General features: G+C 37.5%; 3 protein-coding genes and 1 pseudogene across 3 annotated transcripts; 1 reads left to right on the top strand and 3 right to left on the bottom strand.

Annotated features, from left to right (window-relative positions):
* Window positions 1–52: 52 nt before the first annotated feature.
* Window positions 53–1,339, bottom strand: LOC106440039 (putative TrmH family tRNA/rRNA methyltransferase). The gene is made up of 4 exons (XM_013881622.3): window positions 1,035–1,339; window positions 803–907; window positions 580–706; window positions 53–437 (listed from the first exon to the last, which is right to left on the bottom strand). The coding sequence occupies exons 1-4, from the start codon at window positions 1,242–1,244 to the stop codon at window positions 217–219; spliced, it is 663 nt and encodes a 220-aa protein (XP_013737076.2). The 5' UTR covers window positions 1,245–1,339; the 3' UTR covers window positions 53–216.
* A 1,500-nt stretch (window positions 1,340–2,839) lies between these two features.
* LOC106440040 (UDP-glycosyltransferase 84A1) lies at window positions 2,840–4,672 on the top strand. Its single transcript, XM_013881623.3, has one exon. The coding sequence runs from the start codon at window positions 2,963–2,965 to the stop codon at window positions 4,433–4,435; it is 1,473 nt and encodes a 490-aa protein (XP_013737077.1). The 5' UTR covers window positions 2,840–2,962; the 3' UTR covers window positions 4,436–4,672.
* A 3,095-nt stretch (window positions 4,673–7,767) lies between these two features.
* Window positions 7,768–10,524, bottom strand: LOC106440041 (F-box/LRR-repeat protein 4). Its single transcript, XM_013881624.3, has 8 exons — window positions 10,167–10,524; window positions 9,746–10,012; window positions 9,265–9,671; window positions 8,994–9,179; window positions 8,715–8,907; window positions 8,556–8,632; window positions 8,318–8,471; window positions 7,768–8,219 (listed from the first exon to the last, which is right to left on the bottom strand). Exons 1-8 carry the CDS (start codon window positions 10,440–10,442, stop codon window positions 7,923–7,925), a joined length of 1,857 nt encoding a protein of 618 aa, XP_013737078.1. The 5' UTR covers window positions 10,443–10,524; the 3' UTR covers window positions 7,768–7,922.
* A 2,490-nt stretch (window positions 10,525–13,014) lies between these two features.
* On the bottom strand, window positions 13,015–14,427 carry LOC106440042 (annotated as a pseudogene).
* Window positions 14,428–14,837: the final 410 nt, after the last annotated feature.

Raw genomic sequence — 14,837 nt, 5'->3', positions numbered from 1 at the left:
ATGATAAGAAAATGATCACACGTCTAGTGGAATTGCTAAGAAGAAGATAATGTAAAGCGGTGAGCAATGAGATTCTTTCACCTGAAACAATCTACTCATACAAAAAGGTAAAACAACAAATCAAGATTAAGTGATTAACTAAGGAACTAACAAGTGTGAGGAGCTTTTGATCATTTATGAATCCAAATCAAGACTTTGTTCTTCTATCAAAGACAATTATTCGTTTAGGAACAAACCGTTTAAAAGCTCAGATGATGAATTCCCGTTTCCATCTTCATCAAAGAACCCATTTTCCGCACTTTCTTTCCTCAACTTCCTCTCTTCAACGATGGATTCTTCTGTACCAGCACAGATATTCCGTTTCCCTTGCCTTAAGGGTCTATCCGCGACTATAAACTTGCTTCCATCTCTAACACGTTCAGAAAACCCACCCCAAACTGTAAACAAAACAACGCATTTTAAAAGCAAGCAACGACTAGAATAGTCACAGAGTTACTATTATTCTCCATAAGTTTGCTGCTTTCTAACAAAGTTTCTTACAATCTTAATCCAAAAAAACAAAAACAGAGAGAAAAGTACCTCCAAAATGATGCAAGACAATAGAAGCAGCAACAGTGACATTCAAGGAGGCAGTGCCACAGCCATACTGAGGAATGTATACAAAGAAGTCACATATCTCATACTCTTTAGCTGATAAACCTGATCCCTACAACAACAAAAAAAACCCCAAAACTTTCACATTTTAGTAATGATAATAGATTCACTAAGCCTCACCTAACGTCGAACCACTGTGACTGATTACCTCATTACCAAGAAGAAACGCAGTGCTTCTTTTGAAAGGATGTTCATTGACCGCAGAAGCTCCATCTGCAATCTCAACTCCGCATATATCGCAATCTTTCTCATCCTTTTAAGTAAACCAAACACACAACAACAAAAAGATACACAAAAAGTTTCAAAATTTGGAATCCGGTAATGATTAAAAAAAACCATAAAGTTCGAAACTTTATTAGAGGGTGATTGTAAGATCAGACCTTGAGGTAGTTGCGAGCTTCGATGAGGGAGTGAAAGTGGCGGAAACGGACGTGAGAGGCGGAGCCATGGCTGCCGAAGGCGTTGAAGTCACGGCGGCCGACGAGGATCAGCTCCGTGACACCGAAGGCCGTCGCGCTACGAGCTAGAGTTCCGACGTTGTGACGCTTTGCTATGTTGTGGACAACCACGTAGCTCTCAAACCCCACCATCTTCCTCTTCTTCTTCGTCTTCTCCCTCCCCAGTGAGGGTTTTTCTAAAACCAAAATGAAGAGCCTTTGATAGATAACCGGAAATGATTAATTTGGTTATAGGTTAACCGGGTTTATGGTAATTAGTTAATTTATTGATCACTTTACTAATTTGATGCATAATAAGATCGGTTTAAAGCTTAATGAACTGATTAACAGTTGATAGTATTATCTGATCGTTTATTTAACAAGGTTTGCCTATCTTAGGAAATCAATCTGAGATAACCGGTTTTGTAGGGATAGATTTGAAATTACAATTCTGATTGGTCAAGCCATGTTTCGACGTCAATACCGGGACATGTTTGTTTGTTGGATTCAGTTCTCAGGGTACTTGAGAGAGTATCCCATCAAATGTATCTATGTACTCTCCAAAGCAGATGACAGTGCAAGATTGGCTTCTGAAACCACTAAACCAGACATGACCAATTTTTGGATTAGATTTCTTAGTAAATCAAATATAGCAATACTACAGCAAAAATGTTGGATTTTAACTTATAACCCTTTGAACAAAAAAAAAAAAAAACTTATAACCCTTTCATATTACATAATTTTTTTAACAAGAGAGAATTCAGGCCCAAGCATGACCATGGCCATTCTCTAATCCCTTTAGTTTCTTCTTTCTTTTCCTCTCTGTTTTTGTATCCAAACGTGCCGCCATTCGTTTCGCTTGCTGCCATCTTATCTCCATTAGCTTCGCCTTTGCATCTCTGAAAGGAGCATCAGATCTTTATGCCATCATTTGCTGTTACAAAAGAAAACCACCGGTTCAATGCTTTTCTTTATTTTTTTCCAGTGTTGCAAACCGCACCATTATGATACCAAATGAATAGTTAGTTTACCTTCAAAAGCATACAAACATTATTTTTCTCATAAGCTCAATAGCAGATACATTAGTCTGGTGTTTTTTTTATTAGTTGTCAATAATTCTTTTTAGAAAATTATCTTAGAAATACTTTGGCATTATGGTATTGAGTGGTGAGCATTGGATTATAGGAAAAATGAACAAAATTTATAAATAAAAATACGAATTTTAAATCATCTTGTCCTTATCGATTTCTTAAAATAAAATATTTTTTTAACAAAACTTGACATACATGAGAAAAATATGTCTATAATTTAACAAAAAAACTACAATTTAATTGGTACAAAAAAATGAGGAAGGAGTTCATCATTTTCTTAAAATGTGGTCATCAATTAAAACCAATATGTTCTAACTATTATATTGAATATATATATATATATATATATATATAAATTTATAATATTATAATGTGAAACAAATTTCCAATTATATAAACCCGATTAATTTCCAATTAAGTTATTACGGGTTAGGTCTTCACCGACCGTACGACCTTAGCATCTAATGGATTCTAGGACACTGAAAAATACACACAACGGTGCAAATTGTTTACTGATATTATATGATGGGAGGTATGGGCAAGATAATAACACGTCAGTTCTAAACAAAAAGAAAAAAAATCACACGTAATGCGAAATGCGAGCCAATGGTGGTTAGTTAAGATGTGTGGTCGAGAGTAAGTGAGTAGGTTTGTATACAATGTTTTGCGGTTTTTAGTAAACGCGTTGAAGGTTTCTATAAATTCAAGAATCTCTTTCTATGTGAATATATCATATAACACACATCATTCAAATCTTCTTTGCTCTTTATATCACCTATTATGGGATCTATTTCGGGAATGGAGTTCGAATCTTCCCCATCCCCAACTCCAGTTCATGTAATGCTCGTGTCGTTTCAAGGACAAGGCCACGTCAACCCTCTCCTTCGTCTCGGCAAGCTCATTGCTTCGAAGGGAGCACTCGTCACCTTCGTCACCACTGAGCTTTGGGGAAAGAAAATGAGACAAGCCAACAAGATCGTCGACGGCGAGCTTAAACCGGTTGGTTCCGGTTCACTACGGTTTGAGTTCTTCGACGAAGAATGGGCTGATGACGATGACCGGAGAGGCGATTTCCTTCTATACATCTCGCACCTCGAACAGGTCGGGAAAAAAGAAGTGTCGAAGCTCGTGAGGAGGTACGAGGAAGCGAACGAGCCCGTGTCGTGTCTTATCAATAACCCGTTTATCCCATGGGTCTGCCACGTGGCGGAAGAGTTCAACATTCCTTGCGCAGTCCTCTGGGTCCAGTCGTGCGCTTGTTTATCCGCTTATTACCATTACCAAAACGGCACCGTTTCTTTCCCGACGGAGACAGAGCCCGAGCTCGACGTTAAGCTTCCTTGCGTCCCACGCTTGAAGCACGACGAGATCCCTAGCTTTCTCCATCCTTCTTCGCGGTTCGCCGGATTCCGACAAGCGATTCTCGGACAGTTCGAGAATCTGAGCAAGTCCTTTTGCGTCCTCGTCGACTCCTTCGACGCTTTGGAACAAGAAGTGGTCGACTACATGTCGAACCTCTGTCCGATCAAAACCGTTGGACCGCTTTTCAAAGTGGCTAAGACGGTGACCTCTGAGGTAAGCGGTGACATCTGCAAACCGGCGGATCAATGCCTCCAGTGGCTAGACTCGAGGCCTCGATCGTCGGTTGTGTACATCTCGTTCGGGACGGTTGCTTATCTGAAGCAAGAACAGATCGAGGAGATTGCCCACGGAGTCTTGAAAGCCGGTTTATCGTTCTTATGGGTGTTTAGACCTCCACCGCATGATCTGAAGGTAGAGACTCATGTCTTGCCGCAAGAGTTAAAAGAAGAGTGTGGGAGAGGTAACGGGAAGATTGTGGATTGGTGTCCACAAGAGCAAGTGTTAGCTCATCCTTCAGTGGCGTGTTTCGTCACTCACTGTGGATGGAACTCGACGATGGAGGCATTGTCTTTGGGAGTTCCGGTGGTTTGTTGTCCGCAATGGGGAGATCAAGTAACCGACGCGGTTTATCTAATTGATGTTTTTAAGACGGGAGTGAGGCTTGGCCGTGGAGCGACGGAGGAGAGGGTTGTGCCGAGGGAAGAAGTGGCGGAGAAGCTTTTGGAAGCGACGGTTGGGGAGAAGGCGGAGGAGTTGAGGAAGAATGCTTTGAAGTGGAAGGCGGAGGCGGAAGCGGCGGTGGCTCCAGGGGGGTCGTCGGATAAGAATTTCCGTGAGTTTGTGGAGAGGTTAGGCGTGGGAGCATCCAAGGTTAAGGAGAACAGACATTAAGACCAAAGTGTCATTGTGTTCAGTTATTTTTTTTTTTTGAATTTTGCATTATTAGTGTTTCATACTTTCATCTCATTCTTGGCAGTGTTCAAAAGTTTTTTTGTTCTGTATTTGGTTTCTATTTTGCATTATTATGAGTGTTTCATACTTTCATTTCAGTCTTGGCAGTGTTCAAAATTTTATTTGTTCTGTATTTGGTTTCTATTTTGCATTATTAGTGAGTGTTTCATACTTTCATTTCAGTCTTGGCAGTGTTCAAAATTTTATTTGTTCTGTATTTGGTTTCTATTTTGCATTATTAGTGAGTGTTTCATACTTTCATTTCAGTCTTGGCAGTGTTCAAAATTTTATTTGTTCTGTATTTGGTTTCTATTTTGCATTATTAGTGAGTGTTTCATACTTTCATTTCAGTCTTGGCAGTGTTCAAAATTTTATTTGTTCTGTATTTGATTTCTATTTTGCATTATTAGTGAGTGTTTCATACTTTCATTTCAGTCTTGGCAGTGTTCAAAATTTTATTTGTTCTGTATTTGGTTTCTATTTTGCATTATTAGTTAGTGTTTCATACTTTCATCGCACGTCAAGGGTGAAATTGTTCATCAATACACATAAATTCATATTCATCGAAAATTAACTACAAATAGAAACTATCTGTCATGAGTCGTTGAGAAATGGATGTCCTCCATATGTCAGCAATATTTGTCCTTCTCTTTTTGGTTATATGTATTGATTATTTTTTTCTACCGTCAGGGCAGATCTTGAGTCAAGCCTAACGAAACATTCGCTTTAGACCTCTAAATTTTTTTAAAAAAATTATATATACATGGGCTTCCAAATTTGTTAAAAAAAAAAAATTAAAATTTAAACCTCCAAATTATTGAAATTTTTATTAAATTTTCTAAGGTATCCAAAATCTCAGGACCGGCCATGTCTACGTTAGCATCGATCCTTGACAAAAACACCAAACCCTACTTATTTTAAAATAATGATATTTTAGTTTTTTTTTATCAACAGATTTTTTTCTTTTGTATTTAAAATATTGATGTTATAGATTTTAATCAGTGCGTTTATTTAAAATTAAAATATATCTTAAGATTTAAAACTATAAGCTTTATAATATTTTTAGAAAACAAAAAGTACACATTATGACAAAAAAAAACAAAAAAAAATTCCCTATATATTAATCATGGAGAATTACAACGTGTTTTCGTAGCCATGTGTCATCACGAGAATGATTCTTAGATTTTTGTTAGAAAAATATGTTGGTCCATATAAACATATACTATACTTTTAATTAAGCTAACTATCAAATTAATTTATAGTGTATAAAAGAATATTTTTTTCTTTCCTTAAATAAAAGCTACGAAATTACCTAGTATGGTTAACATATATATGACAATTAATGATTATGAATAATACATATTTGATAAAAAAAATTTCTAACCTCTCTCTTTTTGTTTAATTTTATACTATTAGAAAAAATTAAACAATCATATTAATCATATAATAAAAACAATTAGATTTTTTCTTATATTTTATATTCTGAATTTTTTAAAACGACTATAAATAACTAAAAAAGATAAAAGTCCCACATTAAAAAATTTGTGATCAATGGTTTAATTTTTTTTTTGTTCAAGCAAAATACAAATGATCATATATCATGGGCATTCAGATACACATTCGGGCTTGTATCAGATTTTTCAGTATAAAGGTATACAACCCTTTGGATACACATTGTTTAAGTTTTTTGTATTTAAAATATATTTTAACTTAACTGTTTTTTTGAAAGATTAAACTATTAATATGTTTAGAAATAAAACATTAGAAATTGAAAGACACTAATATAGTTGTTGTTTTGAAATTTTAGATGCAACTTTTTTTAATGCAAGAAACAAGAACTTGATATGTATTTTAAGTGAATGTCAAATGATTTTGTCCATAATTATATGTATATTTTATAATTTTGAACAATAAGAATCATTAATATAAATATTTTGAATAAAACAAGAGAAATAAACTAGAAATATAGAGTTAAGTATACTTATGTTTGATTATTTTCGGATATCCATTCGGGTTCGGATATTATCCGTTTGGATTCAGATATTATCCGAACTGGTGAAATAAGTAATTTGTTTTGTTGTTCTAAGTAGATGATTTTCAGACCCAGCTGGTGAATATATACTAGATAAACATTTATATTTCGAGCATGTACTTATATTCTATAACAACTTAATATATTAGATTTGAACACTAACATGTTAATATAGTTTGCCGGTGATTTTTTTTTCAAAATTTTGATTCTTAGATATGTACATGGAGTGAAACTAATTTTTAGAGATGTCCATTTTTTTAATTGACACTTATGTAATTCACCGAATTCATAAAAGAAGTTAAAAAAAACTTAACTCATATCAATGAAACAAAGACGAGAACGAAAGCATAATTCTATAGAGGTAGAAAATGAAATAACTTATGGAGAGTCAATAGTAAACAAATTGAGAGTAGAAAACCTAATCCCCTTTCGTCGTTATACAATCAATGTTGCCTATTTGATTTTGGTGATTTGTGTCAGACGCAAAACTTAATTTCCTTTTGTGCATATTAAGTCTTAAAAATAATTAAAATGAGACGTACTACGTTAAATCATCAACAACGATGATATATTTAAGAAACCAACATTTGTATTCATCATTTTATAATCGCTAAAGATTGTAATGTTAACAAAATGTTAAAATCATTTCATAAACAAACATTATTATAAGAACTTCTATGCATATGCGCGGATTATCATCTAGTGTCTATTGTTTCTTGATCTGTGTAAAAACTCAAAACGTCAATATTTCAAATACATGCGTTCCACAACTACGTCCATTGATGTTAGCTTCATCAACTGTTGTTCGTACTCCTAGCCCCCTTCCTGATCGATTGCGTTGGCCTGGAAACCCCTGCATTATGTGAGACTGAGCACAGTTGGAATGACTCTGTGCCTCTATAGTCTAAGCATCACTCTCACATTCCTCGGTCAAGAATCGCTTGGCATAACGTTGGACCTTCTCTTCGTTTGTGAGAATGTTGCATTCTTCCCTATTGGAATGGGTCCCGTTTGCTGCGTCTTGACGTCTGAAATCTTCCCACTACGGCTACAAGCAAAGGCCTCTGGTGCTTGGGGCGGTGTCTGCAGGCGGTCTAGTGGCCATATCATTCCTGTCCAATGAGGCTTCTTCATCTTCTCCCTCCTGTCTGCGCACTAGTGCAAGAGACAAAAGGGAGGTATAGCTAGAGCATATAGAGTTTGATGTCTTCTGCGAAAAGATCAAAGAGCTCAGAGCATAGATACCAACCAAACTTATTTTTCCGCATAAAATTACAGCATCAAAAACATTTTCACAAAAAAAAAGACCGTCTTAAATAAGTTTGGACTAGAGTATGACTTTGTTAAAGGAAACACAACTACAATTCTTTCAAAATATGACCTTAAAATTACGATCTAGAGATCCATACAGAGGTAAGAGAGAATCGATCCAGCTCTCCTCATCGTCCTCTCGCTCACTTTCCATTTCTCTATCAACACCTTCTTGATGTGCGAACAGCTCGAGACAACTGTAGCCACTCCCGCCGAAGTGATCCCTGGACAGTAAACCATGTGGGAAGTCTCCAGCAGTTTGCATTTGTTTACAAGATGGTTCAGACCATTGTCTGTCACATAGTGGCAATGGGACAAGACCAAGTCTTTCAGCATTGGACATCCATCTCCAAGCTCAGACAACGACGCGTCTCCAACTTTCTGAATTTGAGATCAAACCCAAGCATGAGATGTCAATAACAACAAACAAACAAACAGACAAACACACACGCTTTTGTCTTGCAAGAGGTTTGGTTTACCTGAAGTACACTAATGTCTAGGTGAGTGAGTTGAGGACAGCCTTTGGCGATAGCTGTGATTCCAACATCTCCAATTAGATGACAACCACTTACGTTTAGTTGTTGTAAAAAGGAGCAACCTTTTCCAACGGCAACTAATGCTGCATCTCCAACTCTGGATATAAAACCAAACGATTTACCTTATGTCCCGGTACTATTAAGAAACAAGATTCAAAAAAAAAGGAGTTGCAGGACTTACTTATCGCAAAATCGGAGACTAAGCTCGGTTAGTGATTTACAATTCTTTCCAATGGCTATGACACCTTTGTTTCCAACCTACAAACAAACAAACAAAAAAGAGTTTGTATGTCTAGAGAATAGGAGAAACCATGGAGAAGAGAATGTGAAGATAATCTGCCTCGTAGCATCTGCGGATATGGAGCTTCTTGAGGTTGCGACAGCCTTTAGCAATACTGCACATAGCAGCATCTCCAATGCCTGCGCAGTCCACTAAGTGAAGCGTCTCAAGGGACTTACACCCTTTTCCAATTTGGTAAAGAGCGGAATTACCAATCCTTTGGCAATATAACAAATATAACTCAGTGAGGCGCCTGCATACATACATCCCCCAAGAAAAATAAAGGTTTAGTCAATGAGTTTGTCACCAAGAATAAGAAAGTTGAGAAAGAAAACGTACGCGCAAGATTTTCCAACTGCCTCTAGTCCACGAGTACCAATGTTGTGACATCCATTAATCTCTATACGTGTAAGCTCCTTGCAGCCATGAGCAATAGCTTCTAAACCATCGCAGCTCACAAAGTAGCAGTCACTTAGAGTCAGATCTTTCAGATTCTTACACCCTTTACCAATAGACTTCATTCCCCTGGAAACAAACAAATTAAAAAAAAAACATATAAGCATATCATAGAGATTAGATTATGCTAAAAAGGAGTAAAGATTGCACTAACTTGTCAGTAAACTGCTGAAAGCTATACAAAGCCAATATCTCCAACGAAACACAAAAGTCTCCCACCACGGAAAACGCAGCATCCGTCACGTTGACACACTGAAGCTTAAGACTCCTCAAACGTCTGCATCCCTTCACCACAGCCACCACTCCTTTATCATGAATACATTCAGAATCAAGAAACAACACCTCCAGAAGCTTGCAGTGAGAGCCAACCGCTTCCAGAGACAAATCCGTCACTTTCGCCGAGGCGGCAACGCCTATTGACTTCAAGGACTTGGCGCAGCCAAGAACAAGATCGATAACTCCAACGTCGGTTAAGCCTTCGCAGAACCTCAGGTTGAGCTCTTCGAGATGGTTACAGAACTTTCCAACAGCTGATAAGCCTTGATCTCCAACAAAGCAACCCTTAAAGAACCACAACAATCATAATAAGCATATGAGATCAATTTTTACATCTTCCTTAAGAATGAAACACTAACCTGTAGATCGAGAGATCTGAGAGAAGTGCATATCTGAGCAAGGGAACGCAAACCGAAGCTGGAAACGTTAGGGCACCAAATCAAGCTCAAATTCTCAATCAGAGGAAAGCCGTTAGCAAGAGCGATCACGCCAGCATCAGTCAAGCTGCAAGACTCAGCGTTCTCAGCTCCTCCAGAACGCGTCTTATTACTAAGCTTCCGACGTTTACTCGAAGAAGCCGATGATGATGACGACGACGACGACGTTTTACTCGCACGCTTCCTTTTCTGCATATATACACATAGACCAATGATATTCTCTTAATCGAGATCAATCTACACAGATTCGATTCGAATCGGATTAAATCCCTAATTTCAACCCCCAATTTCAAATCCAGATCCATAGAGAAATTTTTTGCATGCGATCGGAAATGAGACATACGAGAGGAAGAGGAGGAGGAGGGAGGGAGAGGGAGAGACGCTCGTCGACGTGGATGGAGGTGATGTGGAGGAAGCGGCGAGAGAGGAGGGTGACGATGGTGTCGGGGGAGAAAGAGGCGCCGATGCGGAGAGTGGTGCGGCTGAATCGCTCGAGGTTGAGCCATCGCTTGCAGACGAGGGAGCAAGCGTCGCGGGTGGGTTTCGAATCGAGTCGCTGGAAGATCTCGAGGATGAGCTCGTCGGGCAAGCCATTGTTTATCAGATCACGACCTCTCATGTTCCCACAGCTTCAGAGAGAGAGAGAGAGAGAGGGTAGTTTTTGGGTATGTAAATACGTTTGAGTCGTGACAAGTTAAAACTTTAAAAAAAAGCTTGATATAATTTTTTATTCTTTTTTTTTTGGTTAAGAAACGGTTTTCTCATGCATCTACCTCCATGATGCTTTCCCCATTAGGTTTTGGAGACTGTTTTTTTTTTTTTTTGGAGAAACCAGTGACTCTGCTTTGTACTCTGTTTTGCTCTGTTTTCATGGATCAGTACTGACATTTAAGCATGGTTAAGATTCATAGGTTAAAAGGTGTTTTTTAGAGTTGTTTTATGTTTGTAAAAGAGAAACTATGAAAACAGAGATTACTAGAAAACATAGTAAAGAGAATTTAGAGAAGAAATTAGAGTAAGAGATATCATAAGTGGTGAAGCTTACTGAGTTTTCTAAGTTTTCTGAGTAGTTATATCAGGGATCCAAGTGTTGAATGTATTAGAAGAGGCTCTAATTCTAGATTCCCTTGTGTCTTCTACCTAGTCAGAATTTGTTTTCTTATATTGATCTATAGAAAGATTTGTTGGTCTTTATTAGTTTATGTTTTTTGATTCCTATGAAATGAGCCTTTAATGTTGGAGAGATATAGCCGTAACATCTCGATTTGTGATATATGGAAAATGATTAAAAGAATTGATTTGATTATCTATGCATTAAAATGCACTTACCTTTTCAGTCATAAAGAATTCTAAAGTTAAGCGTGCTTGAGTTGGAGAAGTGGAAGGATGAAGATCTATGGGGAAGTGATTCGCGATATCGTGTGAGCGAAAACAAAAGAGAAAGGTCATGTAATGATTACAGGGTCAATAAACAAAACTTTCAAGCTTCCGAAAAAAATAAAACGCACTATCCATTGCATATAATGGGATCCACATACCTTATATACTATGTTTAATGCAAATCTCTGTCTTTACCGTTTTGGTTTTGACTTCAAACAGCTTCTATCTTGGTGTGCTGGGATTGAAGCACTCTTAGTGTGATGCTTTTGAGCCTCTGAATCTTAACAAATTGGTATCATAGCCTTGGTTATGTGTTTTCTGGTTCTCTAAAGCCAAAGTCATGTTTTGTTAAGAAAAAAAGTGGAAGTTTTAAAGGTTGTGGAGGATGAGTATTTATGCAAGGAGAAACTTGTGGTTTATGTGGAGATCCAGGGTACAGGAGCCTTGGAGGTGACTAATCTTAAGAGATAGTCTCAGATCTAGAAGAAACAAAAGAACAAAGAGAGCACAAAGGTTCTTGAGAAGTGGTTATAAAATGTGCTTTAACTCAGGTTATAGTGTGAAAATGAGATGCAAATAAGCAGGTATGTTAAGGATGGTTCATGGTAGGAGTGTGAGCTAAATGAGGTGACTTCAAAGTTATATGAAATCAAGTACCCTCCGAGGTACAAGAATCTGAAAACATAGTGAGATGAATATCGGATTACTCACAAGCTCAAGTGTTGCAAAACATAAAGAAAAATCAGAGATGGAAGTAATAAGAATTTGATTTTGTAGAAGATAAGTGTTCCTTGTCAATGCTGAAGAAATCGACTAAAGTTTGGTGTAAATTGAAGTTTGCGCTCTATGTCAAGAACCTTTGGAGACCTTAAGTCACATGTTTTTTGAGTGTGCTTATTATGCGTAAGTTTGGGAGGCGCTTATGAAGGGAGTACTAAAAGATCAGTATACTGTAAACTGGGGATGCCTCATAAGACTTATTACAGGGAGTTTAAGTTGGAGTAAAATTCAAATGTTCATCACGAGATATATGCTTCAGTCAACAATCCATATGATTTGGAGGGAACGTAACAGAAGGAGGCATGGTGAATCTTTTGTACCTGCTACAATTCTGATCAAGAGACTGGATAAGAATATGAGGAATAAGTTTACAGTGATTCAAAAATGATTCAAAGAAAAAGAGACAAGGAATATGAAAGAGAAATGGCTATTTGGTTTGATTCTAGATAGCTAAATTTTAAGTTTTGAGAATTTAGATCTTTTTCTGCAAATTCAAATTAGGATGCACAAGTTGTAAAAATGTCTTTTTTCTTTTGATTTAAATTTAACATTCTATTCAAAAAAAAAAAACTGAAGGTATTTCAAAAGTTTCAACTGGTTTTTTGGATTCAGAAATGATGACTGGTTTCGCTGCAAGTCACGAGGTGTTGTGATGTTTTGTATTAAAATTTTAAATTTGCTCAAAATCGATTGCAGATAGTGTTTAACTTTGTTGTTATTCCAATCCGGAAACTTATAAGATTCATTGAACTAGGGGACGCCTTAGAACAACCAAGCATCAGCAAAAATATTCTAAATTCAGTCTAGAGGAAGTTGCAAGTCATCTTTCTGTTTAATCAAGACATGCAGTTTTCAGCGGTTTTGAATGTTGTCTCTTGTTGCATGTTTACATTAATTGTTAGCTGTCAATTCTTGTGGATATGGCAGTCTACAGTTGGTGGATCATTAGAAAACATGAAATTACATGATGTCTATTTTCAGAAGGAATGAAATGTGATTTTGTTACTAGCTGTAGTTTGAAAATGTTTTGATGAAACAGAAGGTGTAACACTTTGCTTGATCTTATTGCACCAAACGTTTTACAACATATCATCATCATATACTAAAATTTATTCCAAGTTGAAAATTAGACTTTGCTTGATCTTGTTGCACCAAATGTTTAACCACATCATCATATACTAAATCTCCCAACGTAAGTCATATATACACACACACAACTGTAAATCATATAAAGGCCTTGGGTTCTCTGCGTATAGTTATAAATCCCATCACTGAAGCATCATCTAATGACTTATTCAGTTGTCACCTTGCCTCAGAATACGCAATATTGTCAGGAAGAGATTGAGGATGTCCAAGTAGAGAGCCACTGATGCGAGGATGTATTCGTCATATGTGAAACGCTTGATGAGGTTGTCGGTATCATAGACTATGTATCCGCAGAAGACCAATGCGCTGATTCCTCCATATATGGCAACAGAGGTCGGGCCAAGAGGGAAGAACATCTGCAATATTATAATGATAACAAAACAAAATTAAGCCTTTTTCTTTTTAACATGTGTGTGGAACTTGGGGTGTTTTTGTCTTATTCCTAAGAGACAGACCTGCATAAAGCTGGTCACAACAAGAATGATGAGGCTGGTGAAGAGAATGGGTCCAAGGAAGCTGAAGTCTTTTCCCTTCTTTGCAGCCCAGAAAGTGTATGCGGTTAGTGATCCAACCACGGACAATGTCAATATCAAGGCTTCAAGGACGATTCTTCCTTCGGTCATAGCACAACTGACACCAACGGTGAAGCTCAAAGAGATAGTGAAGAGGGCGAGGAGGATGAGGTTAACAGGATGCTTCTGGTGGTAAACGTGTAGAGGCCAGATCACTGCAAATATTCACCTCCAAGTAATCAATCAACATGAACAATCAAAATCTTAACGTATTGTGCTCATACAGCTCATCGACATGAATCTATTAAGTATCAATCTGCCAATCCACACTTTATCCATATGCTCAATCAAACCTCAAAGTGAAACTGAATCATACAATGCATTCAAGAAAAGCACCATCTGTAGTCTCAACATCGCAGATCAAACCTTAACGAATTCTAACTAACAAATGCAGAGAAACGAGATCTAGAGTTTAACAGCAGAGAACTACGCACAGACGAAGGGGATGATGCAGAGGAAAAGAAGAAGGCCTGGAGATCCGGTCAAGACATCGTTGACCGGAGGATTAAGAACAACGACGGCGGAGATAAGCGTGGTGAGGAGAAGCTGAGCCGAGAGGATCCCGTAGACCCCATCGGAGCTGAAACTCGCCGTAGCTTAGCCCCGGGTAAAGCGTCGCCTCACCGCCCCCATCTCTAGATCGATATCCTTCCCGGCGGCGCGGTCTACGCCGCTCATGCTAACGCTCGCGTATCCGTACGGTTTCTCCATGGCTCAGAGCTGATTCCGGTGTGAACGGTCTTCGATGACTTTTTCTGAAAAAAAAAAGAAATTTTTTGGAGCCGAGTTATTTTCTTTTCATCTCCTGCGACAAGGTGATGTACACGTGGCGAAAGAACGGTCACGATTTGTTATGATACGTGTCCCTGTGGGAACGCGATAGGTGCTAGTCGGACGATCGGGTTGGACCTAGCGTCTAAAAAGAAAATCAGAGATTAAACGGAAATTATGCAGGGCGGAACTTTTAGATTGTTTACTATGTTATAAAACATGTGAATCTTTAATTTTGTATAACATTAATACATTTTCAAGTTTAAGAATGTATAAAACACACAAATAAAATATATAAACTTAATATAATGTAATTCTCATCAAAATTATGAATATAAATGATATTTATAAAATTTTAGAATAAA

The sequence above is a fragment of the Brassica napus genome, chromosome A3 (assembly GCF_020379485.1).
Source record: "Brassica napus cultivar Da-Ae chromosome A3, Da-Ae, whole genome shotgun sequence".
NCBI lineage: Eukaryota > Viridiplantae > Streptophyta > Magnoliopsida > Brassicales > Brassicaceae > Brassica > Brassica napus.
The sequence above is the reverse complement of the archived record's forward strand: the minus strand, read 5'-3'. Positions and strand labels throughout refer to the sequence as shown.